This window comes from Geotrypetes seraphini, chromosome 2, assembly GCF_902459505.1.
Source record: "Geotrypetes seraphini chromosome 2, aGeoSer1.1, whole genome shotgun sequence".
NCBI lineage: Eukaryota > Metazoa > Chordata > Amphibia > Gymnophiona > Dermophiidae > Geotrypetes > Geotrypetes seraphini.
Window position 1 is genome coordinate 432,832,504 of NC_047085.1, and position 25,083 is coordinate 432,857,586.

Here is a 25,083-nt window from a genome sequence, read left to right on the forward strand (position 1 = left end):
TCCATGCGTAGTCATGTCCAAAAGAGAATCAGAAAGGTTATGGGGCTCATAATAAAAAAAAAGCCATCCAAAAAGTAGCCTAAATCGGTACTTGGAAATCAAAAAGCCAGATCGTCCAAGTACCGATAATCAAAGCTGGTTTTAGACGTATCTAAAACCAGCTTAGGCCTTTTTTCCTGCCTCTAAACGCCTAGAGCGAAAAGAGACGTTTTTAGAGGAGGGGAAATGGCGGGAGGTGGGCCGACATAGACTTAGTCGTACAGCAAGTATAACAAGTTTCAAGTTTATTAAATTTTTGTTATGTACGCAATATCAAAAGCTTCAATTAAAAAAAAAAAAACCTTTAACAGGTTGCCCAGTCGGAACTTATACTTTTTGACTTAAACCAAGTCAAAACAGGTGTAAGTTCCAAAAAGAGGCCGCTGAGCTGATCGCGTCTGCCGCGATCATCTCAGCAGCCCCAGCAACCTGCCCACCCCCCCCCACTCAATGATCGTGGCAGGAGAGATGCCCAATATCTCCTGCCACGGTTCGTGACAGTTCTGGGGGGAAGGGCTGATCACAGCAGGAGAGATGCCTAATCTCTCCTGCTGCGATCGCGATCCACCCCCCCACCCCCGAACCAATACCGGCAGGAGGGAGCCCAATCCCCCGAACTGGAGATTGGTCATCTCTCCTGCCGCTGGTCATGGATTTTTTGGGGGGGCAATTGCAGCAGGGGAGATGAGCCATCTCTCCTGCCGCAATCGTTGCTGGGGGTGGATTCTGTAACCGGTGTTATTATTGACAGACACCGGTTACAGAATCCAGCTTTTAGGTGAAGGACTGGCCCCTCCTTCACCTAAAAGGTCTTGTTTTGGGCGTTTGGGACTTGGGCTATTTTTTGTTTGATAATGTGTTATAAGTTTAGACTTAGTGGTGGTCTGGGCGTTTAAACTGCTAAACGTAGCGGTAGGCCAGGAGTAGGCAATTCCGGTCCTTGAGAGCCACAGGCAAGTCAGGTTTTCAGGATATTCGTAATGAATATGTATGAGATGGATGTGCATGTGCTGCCTCCTTGAGATGCAAATCTATCTCGTGCATATTTATTGTGGATATCCTGAAAACCTGACCTGCCTGTGGCTCTCGAGGACCGGAATAGCCTACCCTTAAGGTAGGCCATTCTATAAAAAAAACTCATTTTGGATGTTTTTTTTGAGAATGGACATTTTCTCTGCTGCTACTTTCAGCGTTTAGGGCCTTAGGCCAAAAGGGGACTTACATGTTGTTTTTTTTATTATGCCCATCTTTGTGTTCTATAGATTTTCTTTTACCCTCTGGACACTTGTTTGGTGATGACTTATGCTTATTTCAGTGTTCTTGTTTTCATTGTTCTGTGTCATGAGTCAAGTTCTAAATCAGTGGCTCCCAACCATGTCCTGGAGAACCACCAGGCCAGTCGGGTTTTCAGGATAGCCCTAATGAATATGAATGAGAGAGATCTGCATACAATGGAGATGCCAAGCACACAAATCTGCTCCATGCATATTCATTAGGGCTATCCTGAAAACCCAACTGGCCTAGTGGTCCTCCAGGACAAGGTGGGGAACCACTGATCTAAATCTTCCTACATGAACCCCTTTCCCCCATTTTCTACTGGACACCTGCATTTAGATTCATTTTTGGATCCTAAAAGTGGGCAGTTCAATAAGTAAGACCTAGATGTAGACACCACTGATTTGCAGACCTAAGTTTAGTCATCTCAGTTTTAGGTTCCTAAAGGTAGTTGCCTATTTTCAGTTCAAAGATTGATGTTCAAGCTTAATTGAAATTTCTCTTAAATGTAGGTGCCTATATTGCTGAGCAGGTTTTTGAATATTGGTCTTGGGGTAAACAGTACATAGAATATATTTTGCTTATTGTAGTGGAAGCATAGATCAGTTAAATAAAGTGATGTGTGTTGCTTATTGCAATAGGGAAGCAGGTGCAAAAATAGAGATATGCACTGACAGACAGTACAGGAAAAAGAACGAGGAAGTGGTAAGAGAGGCTAGTTTGTTTCCTGCTGCACTGATGTAGAAATGCTAGAAAAGGGTAAAAATAAGTAAGAGTTAGGGTCGTTCTGGGGAGGTTTTGGCAAGAGTAAGAGGAGATGTTAACAGGAGAGGGAACAACGGAAATAGAATAGTTTAGGGTTGATAGGATTAGGGTTAGCAGACATCTGGATTTCTCCGAACATGTCCTTCTTTTCGAGGACATATCCAGGCTTTTCAAAATCCGCCACTTTGTCCAGGTTTTGAAAAGCTTCTAACAATGAGCGACGTCGGGATGGCATCTGTGCAGGTACGGATGCAGTGCGGTGATGCAATGCGGTAATGTCATTATATCCCACCAGTGCATGTGCAGCTGCCGTCCCGACGAGCAAACAGATTGAGGGGTGGAATGGGGCGTGACTCAAGCAGAACAGGGCAGGCCTAGGGGTGTGGCCATGGGTCCAGATTTTCATTTCCGAAAATCTGGTAACGCTAGATAGAATGTGAGCCACTGGGTCCTAACCAATGGGGCCGGTAGACAGCTGGAGTTTTAATAATAATAATAATAACTTTATTTTTGTATACCGCCATACCCAGGGAGTTCTAGGCGGTTCACAGCAAATTTATCAAAGTTATAAACATATCAGAGTTACAAATAGTGCACAAAAAATAATGAACAATTGACAAAGAATGATGTCATTGAGGTTAGCCGGAGAAGGGAAGTATAGGTTATTGAGGGTAGTGGGGCAGGAGAGTACAGTAAGAAGGAGAGGGAGGGGATTTCAGTGCATTGAAGAGGGGGTGGGAATAGTGGAGGATGGGGTATCAGGGGTTGTGTCCGTGGAATAGGTGAATTTTGAGTAGCTTTCTGAAGTCAAGGTAACTGGGGGCCTCGAGCACCATTTGGGCTAGCCATGGGTTCAGTTTAGCCGCCTGAAAGGCGAAGGTTTTGTCGAAGAACCTTTTGAGGTGATATAGTTTTAGTGAGGGGAAGGCGAACAGATGAATTCTGCGGGAGTTCTTAGTGTTGCAATTCAGGTTGAAGTGTGGGTTGAGGTAGGTTTATGATGAATGTATATAACCTGATGTAATAGAGAATCCGGTGTGAATATTTACATGAGGCCCGTTCTTGCAAGAACGTAATAAAAAACATTGTTATTGCTTCACTGGTGCGTCTCTCATGAATTTCTAGTTGGATAAAGTTTATTGCCAACAGTCTGCACGGCTACATTGAGTTGTATGGGTTTTCTCTGGAGGTGCAGCACTGCAATAAGAGTGCACAAGTCCATCATCCTTGTGCACTGCAATAAAAGTGAATAAGGATGTCCATCATCCTTTGGCAGGTGCTGACTCCTGACAAGTCACAAGGTAGTGGAGAGACTCAATTTCAGAGTGGCGGTCCAGAATGCGTCAACTTTATCAGTAGCCACCTCAATGGTTCTTTTATCCCCTTGTTGTATTCCTACTAAGTCTCATTTTTTCCACAGGTCTTACAAAGGCTTATAAAGTCTCGAGGGAAATCTCAAGCTAAACACCTTAATGTTCAGATGGTGGCAGCCGACAAACTGGCTCAGTGTCCTCCAGTGAGTTTTTTCATTTTTACTGTATTACGGTGGAATGGAAACATGTAAGATTTTTCACATAACTGTTCATGAGTTTTATTCAAGTACAGAAAGCATGAAACCTTTATGAAACTGGGATCAGCAGAATTCATGGCTGGCTTTTCTTTGACTTTAGCATCTAAATCTAATTACGTTTCTAAAGGGCCCTAAGCTGCAGTAAGCACTAGCAGGTTCTTACTGTACGTAAAAATGGCTAACCATAGAGTGCACTCAGTCGTCCTGAGATAAGTTTTGGGGTCTATGCATGCAAACCACATGCTAAAAAAAATAATTTTACATTTTTATGGGAGGGGGCACGTCTAGGGACAGAGAGCAGGTGTTTCTGTGCTAATCAGTTAATGCAATTGCATTACCATGCACTGATTAACACAGGATTAGCACTTGACCCTTGCTACCTACAAAATAGGTGTCAGTAAGTTCTCACACGATAATTTTTTTTTAATGTCCACACACTTATCCACGCCCTCATCACCTCACGCTTAGCCTACTGCAACTTGCTACGCTCAGGCCTTCCACTTAGCCATCTCGCTCCCCTCCAATCCATCCAGAATTCGGCTGCACGACTCATATTCCAGGAGAGTCGCTATGCTTATGTTGTCCCTCTCCTACAGTCACTTCATTGGCTTCCCATCTGTTTCCGAAAACAATTCAAACTCCTCTTACTGATCTACAAACGCACTCATTCAGCTGCCTCTCATTATCTCTCTTCACTTATCTCCCCCTATGAAACCCTCATGAGCTCCGCTTAGCTGGTAAGTCCCTCCTATATGTTCCCTTCTCTTCAATTGCTAACTCCAGACTCTGTCCCTTCTGCCTTGCTGCGCCATATGCTTGGAACAAGCTACCTGAATCCCTATGGCAGGCTCCGTCTCTGGCAGAGTTCAAGGCCCAGTTAAAAGCACACCTCTTTGAGAGTGCATTCGGCTCCTAACTCCTCTCACCTTCTGCATCCCTAACCCTATATGTGATGTCTGTCTGTCCGAGTTAGATTGTAAGCTCTTCTTAGCAGGGACCATCTATAAATGTCAAAATGTACAGAGCTGTGTACGCCTTTCAGTGCTGAATAAGTAATAAGCAATAGTAGTAGTAGTTCATACAAGTTGCACTTCAGCACATAATTTATATAAGTTATGAACCAAAGTATGGGATCCAACCATGCCCTGCCCATATGTGTGCCCCTTGCAACTGCACGTTAAAATTGTAGAATACCACTTAACATTCATGCACATAAGAGCTAGTATTCTATAAACTTATATATTATATAGCACCGCCGTATGTAACACTACTGTATGAACTCCGCAATATATATGCAACTTACAACAAATGTAACTTCTCTACAATAGTAACCGACCTGAAAAATAACTTCACGGTAAATGTAGAGTCGCCGAAAATGTAATTGTAGCTATGCCAAAAAAAAAAAAATTGTGTAACTTCGCTGTAATGTACAGTCTCTTCATCTGTTAACCGCATAGAACTTCCATGGTAATGCGGTATACAAAAATAAAATTATTATTATTATAAACTTAGCATGTAAATGGCGCTAACATTTAGATGCTAAGATTATACAGTAGATTGAGAGGGTATACTGTACAGAGCCACTTTTGATTAAAATTTCAAAACATTTCTGTTCATTTGATCTGAGGTCATCACCACAGATGACAAAACTGAAGATGATCCTCATGGCAGCTCATGAATCCTCCGCCGTAAGTCGTTCCAATAGAAGTCAGGTATTTGTCCACTTGTGTTAGGAACCCAAAGAATCTCTGTTTTTCTTGGGTTCAGGCAAAGTTTGTTTGCCCATTCTTGAGTTGTGGTTAGACAGACAGTCAGGACTGGATTAAAAACTGGTTAAGTGGAAGGAAGTAGTGGTAAATGGAGTTTGCTCCGAGGAAAAGGATGTTGTTAGTAGAATGCCACAGGGATCTGACCTCTTGCTGATTCTTTTTAACATCTTTGTGAGTGATATTGCAGAAGGATTGTCTGGTAAGTTTGTCTTTTTGCAGATGATACCAAACTCTTTAATAGGGTAGACACCCCATAGGGTGAGGATAACATGAGGTGGGATCTAGCAAAGTTTGAAGAATGGTCTAATTTGCAACTAAAATTGAATGCTAAAAAATGTAAAGTCATGCACTTGGGCTGTAAAAATCCAAGAGAACGGTATAGTATAGGGAACGAAGTACTTCTGTGTATGAAAGAAGAGCAGGACTTGGGGATGATTGTGTCAGATGACCTTAAGGTGGCAAAACAGGTAGAAAAGGTGATGGTCAAAGCCAGGAGGATGCTCAGGTTCATAAGGAGATGAATAGCCAGTAGGAAAAGAAGTGATAGTGCCATTGTATAAGTCTCTGGTGGAATAATGTGTGCAATTCTGGAGACTGTACCTTCAAAAAATTAATTAATGGTCTTCATCATAAAGCAGAAGGAGACAAACTTAGAGACCTCAATATGTATACTCTGGAAGAAAGGTGGGAGAGAGGTAATATGATAGAGACATTTAAATATGTCCATGGCATTAATGTACAGGAGGTGAACCTTTTTCAAATGAAGGAAAATTCTGGAATGAGAGGGCATAGGATGAAGTTAAGAGGTGATAAGATCAGGGGTTGAAAGGGTTATAGATACTGTATGTGAAATATTCTCCTGGCAGAGGTGGTGGAGACAGACTGTGTCAGAGGTCAAGAAAGCATGGGACAGGCATGTGGGATCTGTTAGGGAAAGGAAAGGATAGTGGATGCTTCAGATGGGCAGACTAGATAGGCCATTTGGCTTCATCTGCCATCATGTTTCTCGGAGATCTCGGAGAGAACGTGAATTCGCAGGCCTTGAGCATGCGCAGATGCTCAAGACCCAGCACAGAAGAGGAGGCCGATCTTTGGGCACTGGCACCAACGCACAGGACATACCGGTGCCGAGGCCGAGATGAGAGTAAGAAGCGAGTTCGGGTGGGTCTGGGGGACTTCAGATCGCGGCTGGGGGGGGGGGGAAGGTGCCAGATCGCGGGGGGGGGCACTCTTAAATTGATGCACGCTCGGTTTCCGAGGTGCCGATTTTGCAAATGTTTTGCTCGTCTTGCAAAACACTCGCAAACCAGTGCATTCATAAACCGAGGTACCACTGTACTTCCAAAATTAGAACTGACCAGAATGAAATTGTCGTAGTATTTTGAGCATTCTGCACTATAATGTGTGAGAATTGTTAGTTCATAGAGGCAGATTGACAAGCACTGCTTGACCACAGGCATTGTCCTGTGCTCTAGCTTGGTCCAAACAATAAAATGAAACTACAAAGAAAGGGCTGGACACAGTAGCTCTAATTTGATGAGATAACTTTGGAACTGAGGATAACCTGCTTGTTCACGACATATATAAGAAGCCAGCCCGTTTGCTAGAGGGTTTTTTTGGTGTTAATATACTAATTTTATTAAAATCAATGAGGTGAAAATTTGAGTTGTTTACTTAACTAGTTAAGGAGGAAAGTTATCAATTTGGACTACCGTTAATGTGTTATGTTATTGCTAACCTCAGTTATTAGAAACTAGGTCTCATTGCATAAAATGGAATCTGTATTAAAATAGCATCAGTTGTTTTTAAGTAGAAGGCAGGATGACATTTATAGTATAAGTATGGAGGTCTTTCTCATAAAAATTTGAATGAAGAATTGGACTGTAGGGATAAAGAACTATTTCCTCATTTAGGTGAAATGATGCCACCTTTTAGACAAGTATCTGGGATGTGTTTAAGGAACCACCTTGTGATGGAATTACATGTAAGGTTAAGAAACATGACAGTAGATAAAGGCTAAATGGTCCATCCATAGCATCCACTATCTCCTCCTCTCCCTTAGAGATCTCACATGCCTGTTCCATGCTTTCTTGAGTTCAGACACAATCTCCACCACCTCTACAGGGAGAATATTCCATGCATCTACTACCCTTTCTGTAAAAAAAGTATTTTATTAGATTACTCCTGAGCTATCACCTCTTAACTTCATCCTATGCCCTCTCATTCCAGAGCTTCCTTTCAAATGAAAGAGACTCACCACATGAGCATTTATGTCATGTAGGTATTTTAATTTCAAACAATTTTTTATTGATGGTAGCAAAATAACAGCTATAAAGTACTTCAAAACAGTTTGTAAGGCAGCAATACATAATAAAACAACCATGCCAGCATATGGAAACAACCAGAAACCATTTTTATATAAAGTATATCTCTAGCTCCTGCCCTCCCGTTCTCCCGAACACCCATATCCCTAGAAGCTTTGGATAACCAGACCAAGGTCTATCATCCCCCCCCCCCCCAGGTAGTGGAAAACAATTTGTTTTAAGGTCGACACAAGAAAAATACAATAAAGACACCTGCAGAGAAGAACAGTACAAACTTGGCAGCTTATATAACTGAGACAATATATCCCTTGTCCCATGGCTGCAGAGTTCACTCTGCAGGGAAACAAACCTATAGAAAGAACCAGAACTGAATACCCACTGAACTAACTGAATTTAAACCACTGGAATTAAAGGACCACTTTACATGAAAAGTTACCTCCATCCAAGAGCTTCAGCTCATCGGATGGGTGCCCTCTGCCTCCCCACCAGCTCAACAAAGTTGCAGAGTCCAAACTGTATCTTTCCTCCCTTCACTTCTATCTCCTCTCCAATCCTTACCCCCTCCCGCCCATCCTCCTATATTGCCCCTTAGGTGTGAATAGAAGCGAGAGCACATGGGAAGCAGTGACAGCAGGCTACTACGGCAGACCTACAGCCTGTTTAAAGTCCTACTATGTACATGGTGTGGAAGGGTAAGCAGATAGGGATCCCATATACCAAGAAAACATTTCTGCTATCTATAAGACCCCCAAACCTCCCGGGCTTATCATGTAGGTATTTTAAACATCTCTATCATTTCTCTAGCCTTTCCTCCATATACATATTGAGATCTTTAAGTCTGTCCCCATACACCTTATGATGAAGACCACCAACCAATTTAGTAGCCTTCCTCAGGACCGACTCCATTCTGTTCATACCTTTTTGAAGGTGCAATCTCCAAAATTGTACATAATATTCTAAATGAGGTCTCACAAGAGTATTATACAGGGCCATCAATACCTCCTTTTTCCTACTGGCCATACCTCTCCTTATACACTCTAGCATCCTTCTAGCTTTTGTGGTCACCTTTTCAATCTGTTTGGCCACCTTAAGGTCATCACATACTATCACAGCCAAGTCCCACTCCTCTTTCATGAACAAAAATTATTCACCCTCTATACTGTTCCCTCAGGTTTTTGCGGCCTAAATGCATGACCTTGTATTTCTTAGCATTAAATTTTAGCTGCCAAATTTCAGACCATTTTTCAAGCTTCGCTAGGTCCTTTCTCATGTTATTCACACCATCAGTGGTGTCTACTCTATTTCAGATTTTTGTATCATCTGCAAAAAGGCAAATCTTACCTAACAGCCCTTCAGCAATATAAGAATAGCCTTACTGGGTCAGACCAATGGTCTATCAAGCCAGTAGCCCTTACAAAAATATTAAAAAGTACAGGTTCAAGAACCAAACCTTGAGGCACACCATTGGTAAAATCCCTTTCCTCAGAGCGATCTCCATTGACCTCTGCCATGTATCCAGTTCCTGACCCAGTCCATCACTTTGGGGCCCATCCCAAGGGCATTTAGGTTATTTATTAGACACCTTTGTGGAACATTGACAAGGCTTTGCTAAAATCTAAATATACCCCATCTTGCTCACCCTCTTTCCAGTTCTCTGGTCACCTAGTCAAATAAATTGATCATGTGTTACCAGTGCCTGAAGACCATTTACTGTCCTGGCTGAAGCGATAACTGCTAGGAAGCATATTTTCAAAGTTAAGAACTTCAGAGATGCAAAGATCATAGGTTCAAAAAGTGATTTCATTAGTGAAATCATCAATTTTAGGTCTCACAGTGTAGGGGTTTATGCAATCATGACTATGCATGAAACAAAATGACCATAACAGATTGTGATGTGGAAGTTTGTCCACCAGAACCTAAGCTGACTGTGTACTAAAATATTCTATTAAAGTAAGTCTGATGGTCAAGACAGTATAAATATCTTTGTAAGAGGACCTGCGATAATGTCATGGGCCACTTGTGAGGAGTTAGAACTGCCTTGTTCAAAAGAACAGGGAATCAGCTTTATTGAGGTTTGTAGGGCACTATGAGAATCATAGTGTTTTAGCCTCACTGGAGCTAGGTCAGAACTCTTGGCATGAGAGGAATTGGAGGATAAGATGAAGAAGAGAGCAGAGACGGCCAAAATGGTAAAACAGGAAATGACAATGTAGTATAGATGGAACTTTATTAAGAGCTGTGGAAAGTAAAGCTTTATCCGGTGGCTGTGCATTGGAAGACTGTATGCAAGGCAAACCCCGATGGGTTATGGATGCACAATACTGACAGGAATTAGACTGTGAATTTGCACTGTGAGACTGATAAAATGGAAGCCCTCCTGCCCATACACAAGGTCACTTCACTAAGAGGAAGCAAGAAGCAAAGAAGTTTGATTGCACAGAGAAGAGCTAGGGAATCAGCAAGAGAAGCCGTGAATGAGCTGAGACACTCTATTAACCACTGGCCCCTGCGCAGGTTGTAGGTGTTTACCTGAGGCATCATTTTGAACCAAGTGAGAAATCAAAGCAGTCCCCTTATAGCTTATACACCACAACTGGAGACAGGAAGTTCCATTGATGGAGATGGCCTAGCCTGTTTTTTTGCTGGAGTATCAAACTGACCAGGCAAAACATAGTTTTTCAAGTCATGACAGATGAGGCAGAATGGGTGCAGAGCCTCTACCTAAGAGTTTGTGGCACAGAAAGGGAATAAACAAAAAGTCAACATTCTGGAAGGAAAAGTACTTGTGGTATCCAAAGTAGAGATAAATATTGGAAACCTGTGGCTGTGTACTGAAAAGAATGAACAAAACAATTTTGTTGGGAGAGCTTTTTCACATTTCTGTATAGCAGAACAGAGAAACAAAACTGAACAGCATGTAGGAATGGCCACAGCTCCTCAGAACTTCACACTAAATTCTGAGATCTGGGAGAACAGCTCCATCCCAGTACCATTAGATAATGCCGCCTACTTATGTACGTGACTCAACCCTGCTTCTCAGTGGAAAAAGTTTATTTCAGTTTAATTGTTCACTCCAATTTAAGCCCAGAATGAGTTACATATAATTTAGTATTAAACTGAAACAATATGAATTATCCCAGCCTTTAGATATTTCTACCCCTTGTCCATTCACTCCAACAAAATCCAACTCTATATTAAGGGGAAATCCTATAAACTTCCACACCAAACTTAACACTTAGCATTCAAAGCTGTAAGTTGCAGAATAAGGTACAGTGGTGCCTCGCATAAAGAACGCCTCGCACAGCGAACGCTGCACACAACGAACTTCATGTCATGATTCATACAACGAACTTCGTTTCACACAACGAAGTCACCCGAGCTTCCATGATCGCTGCCGATGTATTGCATCCTTCCGCGCAGGCGCTGCAGGCAGTCGTTAGTCACTGCGCTTAACGCGTTTCACATAACGAACTTTTCGCATAACAAACTTGCTCCTGGAACAAATTAAGTTCGTTGTGTGAGGCACCACTGTATAACAATATAATAATGAGCTGACAATTGATGTTAGCAAGCAATAATTGATACTAGTTATGTGCACAATTGACCTCTTAGTTGGTATTCTATAAAATGTGGGTGAAAAATGCCATTGGTTTGTAACAATAGCCTGTTTGTTCTTCCAAGGTTATGTGTCCTCATGTGATATTTATAAGACTCTGCATTTATCATAAGATTAGGGACTCCTGATGCTGGCTTTTACGTGCCGAAACATGGTCCCGTGTTGAGTTGTAGCTTTGTGGTCGACATCGAGAGCCTTTCTAACCTGTTATTTAATAAAATTTTGTTGGACCTTTTCAGGCCTCTTCTCCCCTTTTTTTTTAGGGGGGGGGAGACCATTTATCTGGCCCTACTCTTCTTGACATGTGAAAAATCCAGAGCTTACAGTTGCACTTGTGGGGGGGGGGGCACCCAGGAGAGGCAGGGGCAGGTTATGCATCTCACTGCTAAAGTTGGGCACGAGAACTTAACACGGTTCACAGACAAAATCGCGTGAGACAACGGCGCATCAACAACTGAGCGCAGACAATTGAGCGCAAGGTTGACGGCACGCCGAAGAAAAGCACTATTTTAAAGGGTTCCGATGGGGGGTGTTGGTGGGGAACCCCCCTATTTTACTTAACAGACATTGCGCTGGCATTGTGGGGGGTTTGGGGGGGTTGTAACCCCCCTCGTTATATTTGAAACCGAACTTTTTGCCTGTTTTTAAGGGAAAAACTTCAGTTTTAAGTATAATGTGGGGGGTTACAACCCCCCAAACCCCCCACAACGCCAGCGCAATGTCTGTTAAGTAAACCCCACACACCCCCGTTGGAGCCCTTTAAAATAGTGCTTTTCTTCGGCGCGCCATCAACCTTGCGCTCAGTTGTCGGCGCGCCGTTGTCTCGCGCAATTTAGTCCCGTCACCGGTTCATAGACAAAATCGCGTGAGCGCTCAGTTGTCGGCGCGCCGTTGTCTCGCGCGATTTAGTCCCGTCACCCTTAACACTAACTGTTTTGCTGGCATAAGTGTTTATGTCTAAAGTTAGATGTGCAATATGGACATAAACTAGTATTCTGTAACCACAGTTCTGGACAGAATTATACTAAATGCAGCATGCCGCTGAAAACCTGAATTAAATGCAGCATACGACTGAAAATCTGTGCGATAAGTGCAGTGTTTATTTTTTGTCAGCCCTACAACTGTGAACTGGATTTAGTTTTCTAGTAAATATTTTGGACGTAGGATGATATGTTTAAAATTGATTCTATTAAGACTGTAGTTTATATTGCAAGTTTGCACAGAAGGAGGAACACTTTTTTTGTTCAAACACATTATTTACACAAACGGAGAGGTCCTGGGATGTTTCACACACTTATCCCCGGTTAGGTTTAATTAAAGTCAACAACTCTGAATAAGGGGATTTCCCTTTCATGAGTTGTTGAAAACTGAGGATTCTCACTCACTAATATTTTAATTATCATTTATATTTTTGATACGGGAACATATGAATGTTTTTTCAGATTTTGCTTTCTGTGTCAACTTATATAATTTGAAGGGATAACATAACAAATCACTTCTGTACCGCATACAGATTAGAAAGATTTGGGGGTCCTTTTACTAAGGTGCGCTAATGCATCTATCATATTCTATGGATTCGTTAGCATTTAGTGCACGCTAAAACGCTAGCGTGCCTTAGTAAAAGAAGGGGTTGATTAGTTAGCAAACAAATGTGTTTTCAATTGCTTTAGAAAATGACGAGAAGACAGAGCTCAGTAACAAAGGTTTGAATTCCTTATACCATAAAGCCGCCTGATAGGAAACATTGATGATGTTTTTTATAACGTCAGCCAGCCTTTGATAGATGGAAAATTAAAGAGACTGTGTGAACTAAGTGGACACTTAGATTATAATAATAATAATAATAATAATAACAACAGTTTATATACCGCAGAACCGTGAAGTTCTATGCGGTTTACAAAGATTAAAAGACGGTACAAATAGATTGAATTTAACAGGGTGGAAGCTAGTGATTAACAGCTCAGAGGATCAGTTATTGAGGAGAAAGAGTTGTACGGGTCAGCTGCCTAGATGTTTCAGGAACAGATATGTTTTTAGGCGTTTCCATAAGTAGTAGGCGTAAGCAATTGTTCTAGATCTTTACCTCATAGTGCTGCCTGATGGAGGGGAAACGAAAATCGAATGTGAACTTCTCTTATGTATGTTTGTAGATTGAGCAAAGGAAATTAATTCAGATAAGTAAATAGGTGCCATGCCATAGAGAACTTTATAACAAAGACAACCGAATTTAAATTTAACTCGAGCCTCCACAGGAAGCCAAAGTCGTTCTCGATAGTAGGGGCTCAGATGGTCAAACTTTTTCAAACCATAGATCAGGCAGACCACAGCATTCTGGACTATACGCAGCCTAGATAAATTCTTTTGTGGGCCTGCTAAATATATGTTACAATAGTCCAGTTGGCACAACACCAAAGATTGCATCATTTAAATTACTGGTACAATGTTGAAGTAAGATCTTATACTGCATAATTTCTACAAAGTACAGTCAAACCTCAGTTTGCAAGTAACCCGGTTTGCGAGCGTTTTGCAAGACGAGTAAAACATTCTCGCAAAACGTGTCTTGCAAACCGAGTGTTGACACGATTTGCGAGCACCCCCCTCGTTAACCGGCATCGCTCCCCTCCACTCGCAAAGGCCTCCCCGCTCGAACCGGCACCCCCCCCGCCCGAACAACTTAAACTTACCCCCCCTGTCTGGCACCGGCACATAGCCCACAGGACGTGCCGGTGCCGCTAGAAGATCTTCCTGCTTCTGCCGGCCTTGAGCATGCATCTGCGCATGCTCAAGGACTTCTAATTCTCCCTCTCGCCGAGAGAGATCTCCGAGAATCTCGGCGAGAGGGAAAATTAGAAGTCCTTGAGCATGCGCAGTTGCATGCTCAAGGTCAGCAGAAGCAGGAAGATCTTCTAGCGGCAACGGCACGTCCTGTGGGCTGCGTGCCGGTGCCAGACCGGGGGGGGGGGGTAAGTTTAAGTTGTTTGGGCCGGGGTGCCGGTTCACGCGGAGGGGGGTCTTTGTGAGTGGGGGGAGGAGCAGCGCCGCTAGCCTCGGGGGAGGGTGGGAGGGGGAATGTATCAAAGCGAGTTTCCATTATTTCCTATGGGGAAACTCGCTTTGATATACGAGTATTTTGGTTTACGAGCATGCTTCTGGAACGAACTATGCTCGTAAACCAAGGTTCCACTGTATAGAAAACTTTCTGCACTAGAGCATTTACCTGATCAATTGGCTTCTATTGATGCAAATTTGACAGAATTTTGGGAAGACTCACAGGATACAATACAAACCAGGTGCACTCTCCTAGTTTCATGTATTAATGAGAGTGATAAGGTATTGATAATGAAATTATATTTTAAGAATAAGCAAGCAATGTTTTGCGGTGCAAGAATTCAAATATTCCCAGATGTGGTGAGATAGACACAACTCAGACGAAAAGCCTTTATGGCTCTTAAGTCTAGGGTTGTGGAATCTGGAGCCACTTTTTTTTCTGAAATATCCATGTAAATATTTAAACATAATATTTAATGCAGTAAGACCTGGTTACTAATAACCTGGGTTATCAGTAAAATAACCTGCCTTAACTCCATTGATAACTCCCCCCCCAAGAATGATCTAAACATAAAAGAAGTGGTTGTAATGATAAGTGTCTTACCACACAGGAAATGTTTGATGTCATTCTGGATGAGAATCAGCTGGAAGACGCATGTGAACACCTGGCAGACTATCTGGAAGCCTACTGGAAAGCAACTCATCTTCCCAGCAGTCATCTCCCCAACCCATTGCTGTCCCGAGCACTCACACCAGCTGCTCTTCCTGCTCCACCACCCAGCTTACAGGTGCCCCTTCTTTCTTTTGCCTTTATAACAAGGTCCTATCTGATGCCGTTGTTGATAAATGAGAGATCCTGTCCTTTCTGTGAATTAACCTCCTGTCATCCTTAGAATTAGCCTCCAACTTTTCTGAAAACATTTACATTTTTTCCTGGTTTAAATGTTCATGGTCTCATTCTTTCTCTCATCCCTACTACCATGAATGGCTTGTTGGGCCACTACAAACGTTACTCCTGGTGGAATTCTGCACAAATGTGCAGCACAGAATTTGCACAGATTTCCTCATCCGCGCAGAATTCTGCACATACTATGCAAAATTCTGTTCTGCCCCTGTCCCTTCCTCTCCTCTCCCCCACATGGGTCTGACCTTTCTCCCTCTTGACAGATCCCCACTCCACCCCACACACACACTTTGAGATCAGGCATACCTGTAGGCCTCCCAAGGAAGCAGCAGTGATGGCAGCCAGCTGGCAGAGGTAGTGCTGTGAACAGGCTGCTTGCGGCTGGCCCCGCCAGGACCTTCCCTCTGCTGCATCATTTCCTGTAGATAGATGATGCAGCGGAGGGAAAGCTCTGGCAGAGCTGGCTGCAAGCAGCCTGTTCACAGTGCTGCTTCTGCTGGCCGGCTACTACCGCTGCTGTTACTCTGGGAGGCTCACAAGTATGTTTGATCTCTCGGGGAGAGAGAGGTTGGTCGAAGGGAGGGAGGCCAGATCTGTGCTGGGGGAGGAGGGAGGATATGGATGCTAGATCACAATTTGTGGGGGGTGGGCTAGGCCAGTGATGGGGGGAGAGGAGGGGACATGGATGCTGGACTACAAGTGTGTGCGTGTGGGGGGGAGGGGACATGGATGCTAGACCTGCAGGGGGAGGAGGAGAGGGCAGGGGACATGGATGCTGCACTATAAGTGGGGGGTGGAGGTGGAAAAGAAGGGACATGGATGCTAGACCTGCAGGAGAAGGAGAAGGGAGTGGTGAGAAGGGAACCCAGTCCAGAAAGAGGTGACAAGGAAGAGATGCTTGACTGTAGAGAGAGGGTGCGAGAGATACCAGACAATGGGGAATAAGGAAGCGGTTCAAGGTGAAAGCAAGAGACGTGGTGGGTGGTGTGAGTGGACATGGATGCTGAACCTTGTCACCTGCCGGGGTCCCGGGAAGCTTGTGGAAGACCACCGACAGGCGGCAGCACGACCCTGGCGTGGCTCCCAAAGTGGAAGACCTCACTGGTGTCCCAATACTTTGGGCTTCGCTAAAATAAAGCACAGCGAGCCAAGTCAAATCAAAAACAATGTCCAAAGTTTAATTTGTCACCAAAACACAATGACTAGAAAACCAAAAATCATATAAGGAAGCACTAGCGCACAATCTTCCTTTTTTTCTCCAAAGAGAAAAACAAACAAACAGATTTTTATCTTTCAAACAGTTCAGTGAAATAACAGCAGTGTTTATGTTAGGTAAGTTCACAGTCCAGGTTCTAGGGGCTCCACCCCGCACTGAACCACAGTCTCAGCAAGAGAACACAAAATTAGTCCCAAAAAGTAAAAGTCCTTAAGAATACTCTTGAGTCCTGGACTTTTAATCATATAATCTGGTTTCTTCACCAGGCACTTAAATTTCACATTGTAAAACAAACTTCAATCATGAAAAGAAAAAATAAAACATTACTGCAGGCTCTAGTCATTCCAGCAACAATCCGTTTCCAGTCTTTCCCACTGTTGGGCAACAGAATTGCTGGTTCCCCTTTTTATTACATAGCTTTAACAAGCTCCCTCTGAATCCCACCCTTAGGTCTTCGGGGCTCCAACCCCAATTCTTTAAGTCCTTTGAACTTAAATAGGTAACTGGGAAACTGCTTCACAAGCCAGCAAACTTCCTTCAGTTTCTCTGGGCTTTTGGCACAGCTGGAGTGCAGCAACGTAATCAGTGCTGGTGCAGCACTGCTCTGAGCTTGGCTTTGCACACCAAACAAAAATAGTTTTTATCAATCTTCACAACTATATTCTTATACACCCCCGTACCTTTAGTACTTAGTGAGAGGCTGCCCAGCTCACATCCATGGCTTCCTCGTTGTCAGCTTCAGGCATGGACCATTCAGCCGTGTCCATATTTTCTGGCATACCCAGCTGCTCTGCTGGCTCCTGAGCAATGGAATCCTCACACTCCATGGGTTCCTGAGCGAGGTCTGGCCTTTTCCTGGCCCGGAGAACCTTCTCTGCCAGGTCCTCATGTGCAGCCTGTCTTACTGCCTTGGAGAGCTGCTTAAGAGTCTTTGGGCCACACCCTGTACTAGGTGTGTGTGTGCCTGGCTTTCGTGCTCTTGGGCTCCCCCCCCAGGTTGTTGGGCAGAATACCACTGGGAGCCTGATTAAACCTCTTAGTGTAGCTGGGGTTTTTACTGGGCTGTGGAGCTAACTTGTATTCTGGCTCCTGATCAGGCTCAGGTTCAGGTCCTGATCAGATGGCTCAGGATAGGCAGCTCTGCTTTCAGTATCCCCTGCCTGATCATTCTCGGTCAGTCTCTGGTCTCGGGCACAGGATTTAGGCTGGGGTTTCACTCTGACATGACCGTCTCGGGGAGCGGAAATGTCACAACCTGCAAGTGGAGGTGAGGGAGATGGTAGAGAGAGTGACCATGACCAGAAAGGAGATGGGAACTGGGAAGTGAGGAAGAGATCAGTGGAGACAGGAAGAGAGAGATGCCAGACTTTGGGGGCTAAGGAGGGGATTCAGGGTACAAGTGAAAGAGGGGTGGGATTTAGAAGGAGACAGAACTGCAGTTGGAGTGAGAAAGAGAACTGAGGAGGCTGGAACCTGAGAAAGGAAAAGGCAGGAAGGAATTTCATACCTCAGGCTAGAATTTTATGCAAAACACTACAAATAAACTGCAGAATTCTGCTAGGAGTAAAATGTGACAGTTTCAATGTCATGCCTTAAATGAAGGTTCTTAGCCTCATTACAATGATATGTTTATAACTAGATTTATATTGCATCCTTTATTCAGGCAAAATTCTTATGCCCTTTATAAATTAGTATTTCAAAAAACTCATTAGCACTGATGTGTGTGGGATGGATGCTTTAGAAACATATTTCTAGTATCTGAGCTACAGGAGAAATTTAAAAGGGTGAGGGAAGAGAAAACAATGTTGTTGCAATAACTCCATTGTATTTGGGTAAATTGCATTTCAGAGAGAAGGGTGAAATCCTCTGCAGTTCTGTCTCCTGATGTTATGTGCATAGAATATAGCCAAATATTTGAGTGGCAATTCTCATGAATGGCAATTCTCATAAATGGATGAATTTGGGATATAGCTGAGGTAGAAAAACACCTGTACATTACAACTTGGATTAGGCTGCACAAATGACAGAGATATGCAAACTCACACACACACAATTTTTCTGTACTCATTAATGAGTCTTCTAAATTGTGTAGATTTAAGTTTGAGCTGCCTCCTTTTTCTGCATAGCCCCTATGTTCTCCTATTGGAAGAAGTCATCAATCTTCTCTTTCCTACAAAAAAGCAAAGGAACCAGCCCAGGTTACTCGGGGAGGGGGGTGTCCAATATTCGAAGGGGTTTAACTGGGAAGCAGAGGCTCCTGCCCAGTTAAACTCTTGCTGAGGGAACCAATTGCCAATATTCATTGGTTGTTGCAGTTGTCTGGATCTCACTGCGTCTGGGTAGCTAGAACCCATCATGCTGTGGCTTTCTTCTGAAGAAAGCCACAGCATGATGGCTGAAACGACAGTTCTGCCTATCCAGATGTGGTGAGACCCAGACAACTATGACGATCATGATGCCAGATGCAGAAGCCTAAGAGAAAATATTAAGTGGCACTAACTATCTCCACTAACAGGCTATCTCCTAACTAACTAGGTTAGGGGTAGACCAGGGCGGAGTTATGGCAGAGGGGCAATTTAGCCAGCTAGTTGTGATATTTAGTTTGCGAACTGGCTAAGTAACCACATAAATGGGATACTCACGTGGGATCTTTAAGGGAGTAAACTCAGGGGGGGGATACTTGGAATGGGCAGACTTGGTGGGCTATAGCCCTTTTCTGCCGCTTTTTCTATGTTTCTATGTTTCTATAAAATTAGGACAGCAAAACGACTGTGCTAACTTTATGCAGCATCGGGCTGAATATCGGTCAGTGGCCAGTTAACTTCCGAGTCAGTAGATATACCTGGATATTCAATGTTGGGAGCCACACATGTCCCCAATACTGACATATACATGTAAAGGCATGTTCAAGAAATTACTCAAGACACAGCTATTTGTAGATGCTTTCTTCTAGTTAATAATTGCCTTTTTTGGCAAAGCGGATGAACTGTTCTCGATCATTCTTATTATGGTTTTAGTTTTTAATGTTTTAACATGATTTTTTAGAATTATTTGTATATCATGATGATTTTGTTTTTAAATTATGTATGTAACTCTGTGAACCGTTTAGTTATAAACGGTATAGAAAATTTTAAAATAAACAAATAAATAAGTCAGTCTCTGACTGGAAGTGGCTTGCAAGCCGCTTACCACCTTGGGCTGAATATTTCCCCCCTTAATGTCTATTTATTGGACCACAGTCTGTTCATATGCAATAATAATAATAAAAGTGTCAGGCCAGAGATTTCAGGAAGCTTTCGGTCTTGAAGTCTTTCTTGCCATTTTCCCCACAGTCTATCAAAGTCTTTGTAAAACACGTCCACAGCATGACAATTACATTTTCAAGAAGTACAAAAGAAACCATTATTTCTGTCTACAAATTACAGAGACCTGTAGTCTCCTAGGTAGTGCATCCAAATTATCTATTTATTTGATGTTCTACATTGGCGCTCAAAAGGGTTCACATGAATTTATTCAGGTACTCAAGCGTTTTTCTTTGTCACAGGGAGCAGCTGGGGTTTGAACAAACAACCTCAGAGTGCTGAGGCTGTAGCTTTAAACACTTCGCCATACTCATTTTACATCTATCAACTGGGTCAACATAGACCACTATGTGCTGGCACTTACATGTGTATGTTGATTATCAGAACATATACACGTATGTGCCAGAAATTACATGTGTATGTCAGCTATTTTAGAAACCCACATGTCTACGTCTCCATTAGTTAACAGAAATGAATCTCACTTATAAGTCAAGGTCATACCAATCTTAATATCCCAGATTTACCGTTAGTGCTGTTAACTGGTATCTGGATTTTCAGAAGTCATTTGATAAGGTCCCTAAGGAGAAGCTCCTAAGAAATTAAAAAATTTAAGGCATAGGAGGTAGTACTTTTGGTGAATTGAAAAATAGTTAAATGATAGAAAATTGAAAGTAGAGTTTTCTAAATAGAGAAATGTAAATTGTGGAATTCCTCAGGGCTATTCAGTATACTAGAACCAGTGTTTTTATAAGTCATTAACTTGTAAGTGAAACCATACTTGGGATAATTCATCATAATCACCAGGCATTATGCTTTCATAATACAGTAACAAAAACCCTCTGGTTGTTTTAGATATATATTTACTAACTGAAAGAAATGTGACACACTTTCTTATTTTTTATGATTATAAACTGGTAGAAAATGTTACAAAAGATGCATGGGGTTTTGAGGATAAAAGCCCACTTTGCCAGATATAAATCTGTCAGTAACTGAAGACATATGAGCAAATCAGTTTGTTGTTTATTTTCACGTTTTTGGAATTCGATTCATGCAGGGCCAAATAAATCTGTTTCAAACTGAATCAGCGGAGCTTTGCTCAATCTTGCTGTTAGCCCTTTGAAATGAAAAATAATATGATGATGTATTTTCACTAGGGTACCCAAGGGGAACAGAAGGATGACTATCCAGCACTCCAACGAGCCAGATCCCAAGCAGAAGAGGACACACATGTTGAACATACACGAAAGTCCCAATATCGTTCTTCCACTTCAGCGCACCATCACAATCATCGAAGTGGTGTTAGCCGAAGCCTTTCCCGGCAGGACACATTTGACTCTGAAACACAAGACAGCAGAGATTCAGCCTGTACAGAGCCAAAGGATGACTATTCATTTGAGCAAAGTGACCAACAAGAATCTCACAGGGATCATAATTGTAGGGATGAGTCACATGGGGACATTGACCGTAGACACAGGGAATCAAGGCATCGATCAAAGGAACATGATCGCGAACAGGACCACAATGAATGCAATAGACAACGAAGTCGCCATAAATCTAGGGATCGATATTGTGACAGGGATGGGGATGTTGTATCCAAGAAACGTACTGACACAGGAGATTGGAACAGGGGTGTTTATATCCGTCAATAACTTTTGAGAGATGCTGACTTCTTTGTGTTTCCTTGAAGACCTGTATAAAATTGCCCCTTACCAAATTGTTGGATTCTGTACTACAAAAATTATAGGACCTTATTCAAAAAGGACTCTGCCAGTCTGTGCCTAAGGAAAATAAATGCTGGGTTTTACAAAGCAGAGTAAGAGCATTTTACAACTGGAATTCAATGAGCATCAGAGCATTTACCTCACCGGCCCACAGCAAAATGCTCTTACACTGCTTAGTAAAAGGAGTCCAGTCTCTATTGAATAAGGCCCCTAGTATCCTTCCGTAATTTGCTTTATATTTCTGTTGCTTGCATAGACATAGCAAGAAATAGACTATATATATATTATATGTATTTATTTTTTCATTATTGCTATAATTATAAATGAGCATGGTACAACTGGTGTTGTATTGTGCTCGTTTGGGCTCTTTTGGCAGCTGCCATTTGAACAGCATCTGTTACCACTAAGGTGTTTCAGTTTTAAAACATCACTGAAATTTAATAACCTCTAATGTATTTAGAAAATCCAAATCGGCACAAAAGAAATGAAATTTGATTTGCTCTGATTTTTGTGTGCATGTACCTGATTTACATATTGATTTTAAGGGGCAATTTTTCTTGTACTTCTAGTTGATTAGATTTGGGGACAGAATTCAGTCTTGCCTTACGTACAAGGGGATTATTCGTCAAAATCTACTTTCTACGTACTGGTACTGTGTACTCAATGTATGTATGTGTGTGCGTGTGTGTATATATATATATGTACATATATATGTATATGTGTATTTATATCTATATAGAGAAATTCAGATATGTATGGATATATAGAACTATATGGATATCTTTGTAATATATATACATAGATTGGAGAAACAGAGATATTCATATATCTATGTATTTTTCTTTTTATGTCTATATTTGGAGAGAGAGATCTATAAATAGATATAAGTATGTGTGTATATATACACACTTATACATATTTTATAAAGACTTTCAAATTATATAACTGATTGCAACGCTTTAGCATCTTAATGACAACTCGGTGGATTTGCTTAAGGGTTTTTATTTCACTGAAACTAATATAATTTAGCAGATTTGCAACTAAGTTAAATCTAGGCTGTTTTTATCTGTGATTATAAATGTTATTATATATTTGCATACACAAAAAGGATTGAATTTGTACAAGTTTCAAATGTGTGTACATAGTTATGCCATGCCAAGGTTTTGAGGCCTAGCTGAAACATTAGTACACAATTTCCAAACAAGTCCTAATTCAATCATTTTTCTTTGTGCTACCATGTGTCCAATATGTGACGTGTACTGTTCTGTACATACACATGTATGAATGAAAGGGTTATGGCTTACATTTTCTTAACATCTTCATGATTTTGGCCTTAAATTCATGCAAAGAGGTGAAGCCTACTTAAGGGCCGTGATCAGCAGTACATATCGGGACCTACAGTTTGCCGAGTCTGAGCTTAGGCCTAAGAAATACAGTCTGAATTACCTTATTTATTTAAGACCCAGGTAATTATTTATCCTGTATTGATTAAACAGTACAATTACTTGTCCTTTATTGATATAAACACCGCTATTACTTCCAGCAACAAAAAAATTTATAGTAGCTTTCAGAATTTAGTCAGTGTGGATTGGGTTATATCTACAAATAATTCCAAATATTTTCTCTGGCAGATCTCTGAGTCTTTTAATTGCTAGGCATTCTTTAAGGTTCATTAATATATATTGTTCTTTACCGAACCTGAGTAATAGAAAACCCCCAGTTTTAAAGAAAGAGTTCAGAGTATTTTAATACAAGTTTTGATACATCACATTTATCCTACTGGATAAAAGGTTTCTTACAAAAATGAAAAACTGACATTTTGAAGCATTTTTTTTTTCTTCAAAACAGCCTTTGGGAACTGTACCATGCATATCTGTAGAAAATAACATTTTTGTCCAGAATCTGATTTGTAAACATTTGTATGTATTCATAACTGCCTTTGTAGATCAATGATAGTAGGAAAGCAGACATACTGCACTGTTGAATGGATTTATTCATTATACTTTATGAATGGTAGCTGCAATGTACATGTTGATTTTAACATGTAGAAATCTCAATGTATCAATGAGGATTTTGTTTCAGTACTTCTGGTGTTAGTCTCATATCAATCTTTTATTTATTTTTTGGGGGATTTACCGGTAGTTATGCAGCCGATCCATAACACTCAGCTTGTTCAATTGTGAACAGTATTTCCTTTGAACATACTCCACATTTCTGTATCATGCCAATTAATGCTCTTCCATATAGTCCTCTTTGGACTTCAGCACTCCAGACCAGGATTTTAATTGATTTAATTCTCCCTCAATGTAGGTTTTTCCATCCTGCTTAAATTATTTCTATTGGACTCTTTTGCAAGTTTTGAAATATTTGAGGAGCTATATAAAATAAAGACAAACCCATCTCGGGCATACATATTAACATATCAATATGTAGACATGAACAAATGGCACAGTCTAGCTGCCAGGACTATAGGACATAACAGTGTCTCTCAAACCTTTTTAGCTCCGGCATACTAAATGGAGCAAATATTTTTCACAGCACATTATAATTTAAATTATAAAATTGCAGAAAGAACAAAAAATTAAATTTGAGAGTTATTTAAAGTCCTTTAAGCCAGTGGTATTCAACCCAGTCCTCAGGTACCACCTGGCCAGTCAGGATATCCACTAGTGCTGCCCAATTTGCAATTCGAATCGATTCACTGATTCACTTTGGATAAATCGATTCAAATCAATTTGATTTTGTAAAAAATCGAACTCACCGATTCATCGGCCCCCTTGCTAGAGACCCATTTGGGCTTTCCCTCTGCCACTGGAATCCTTCCATCTAATGTAACTTCTGGTTTTGTGAAACCGGAAGTTACATCAGAAGCAAGGACTCTGGTGGCAGAGGGAAAGCCGTGGACTTCTGCGTGCAGACCGGCGGCAACAAGGTTATTTTTAATTGGTTGGCTGGCAGCAGATGCCCGCGCCTCATCTTCCCGCATACACGTTCATGCTTCCCCCGGAGCCCGGCAAATGCCCCCGATCCTCCACCTGCATGCACCGCTCTTGCTGCTGTTGCTCAGTGGTGCGCGCCTGCTCTTCTGGGTCCTACCAGCTGCTGGCCTTTCATCGGCCATATGACGGACAGAGCCCTGTGCACCTGTGAGCACTGGGTGAAGTGGTGCCGCATGGGGGCTCCCAAGGAGCGGTGCGGAGACGCTTCTCAATCGGCTTTTGCAAGGCCACACAGACACTCATAACATTGATAGACTCTTGTGTATGTGACATACATGTCATCTATTCTAGTGTATACTTATGAAAGGAATTTTAAAAACTAAAGAAAAATTCTGGAATCTCTCGTGGCACACCTGGAGTCTCTTCGGGTTACATCATGGTGCCGTGGCACACAGTTTGAGAAACACTGGTATATAAGATAACAAGAGTCTTGTCAGAGAAAATATCCCCTTGGAAAAATTCCAAATACAGAATATGAATGTGGGGGGATTTTTATTTTAGAATAATATCAATGAACTAGCACAGTGGTTCTTAA

The 25,083-nt window shown here is 41.9% G+C and overlaps 1 protein-coding gene across 11 annotated transcripts in view; it reads left to right on the top strand.

The window, feature by feature from the left end:
* CACNB2 (calcium voltage-gated channel auxiliary subunit beta 2) overlaps positions 1–24,143 on the top strand; it is a 508,378-nt gene extending 484,235 nt beyond the window's left edge. For 10 of the 11 annotated variants that reach the window (XM_033931290.1, XM_033931294.1, XM_033931291.1 and 7 more), the window contains 3 exons: positions 3,500–3,595; positions 15,018–15,194; positions 20,983–24,143. In XM_033931290.1, the coding sequence (XP_033787181.1) occupies positions 3,500–3,595; positions 15,018–15,194; positions 20,983–21,477 (768 nt within the window). In that variant the 3' untranslated portion in view covers positions 21,478–24,143. The remainder of the gene's footprint in view (positions 1–3,499; positions 3,596–15,017; positions 15,195–20,982) is intronic. The other variant, XM_033931292.1, reaches the window with a different exon arrangement.
* The last annotated feature ends 940 nt before the right edge of the window (positions 24,144–25,083 follow it).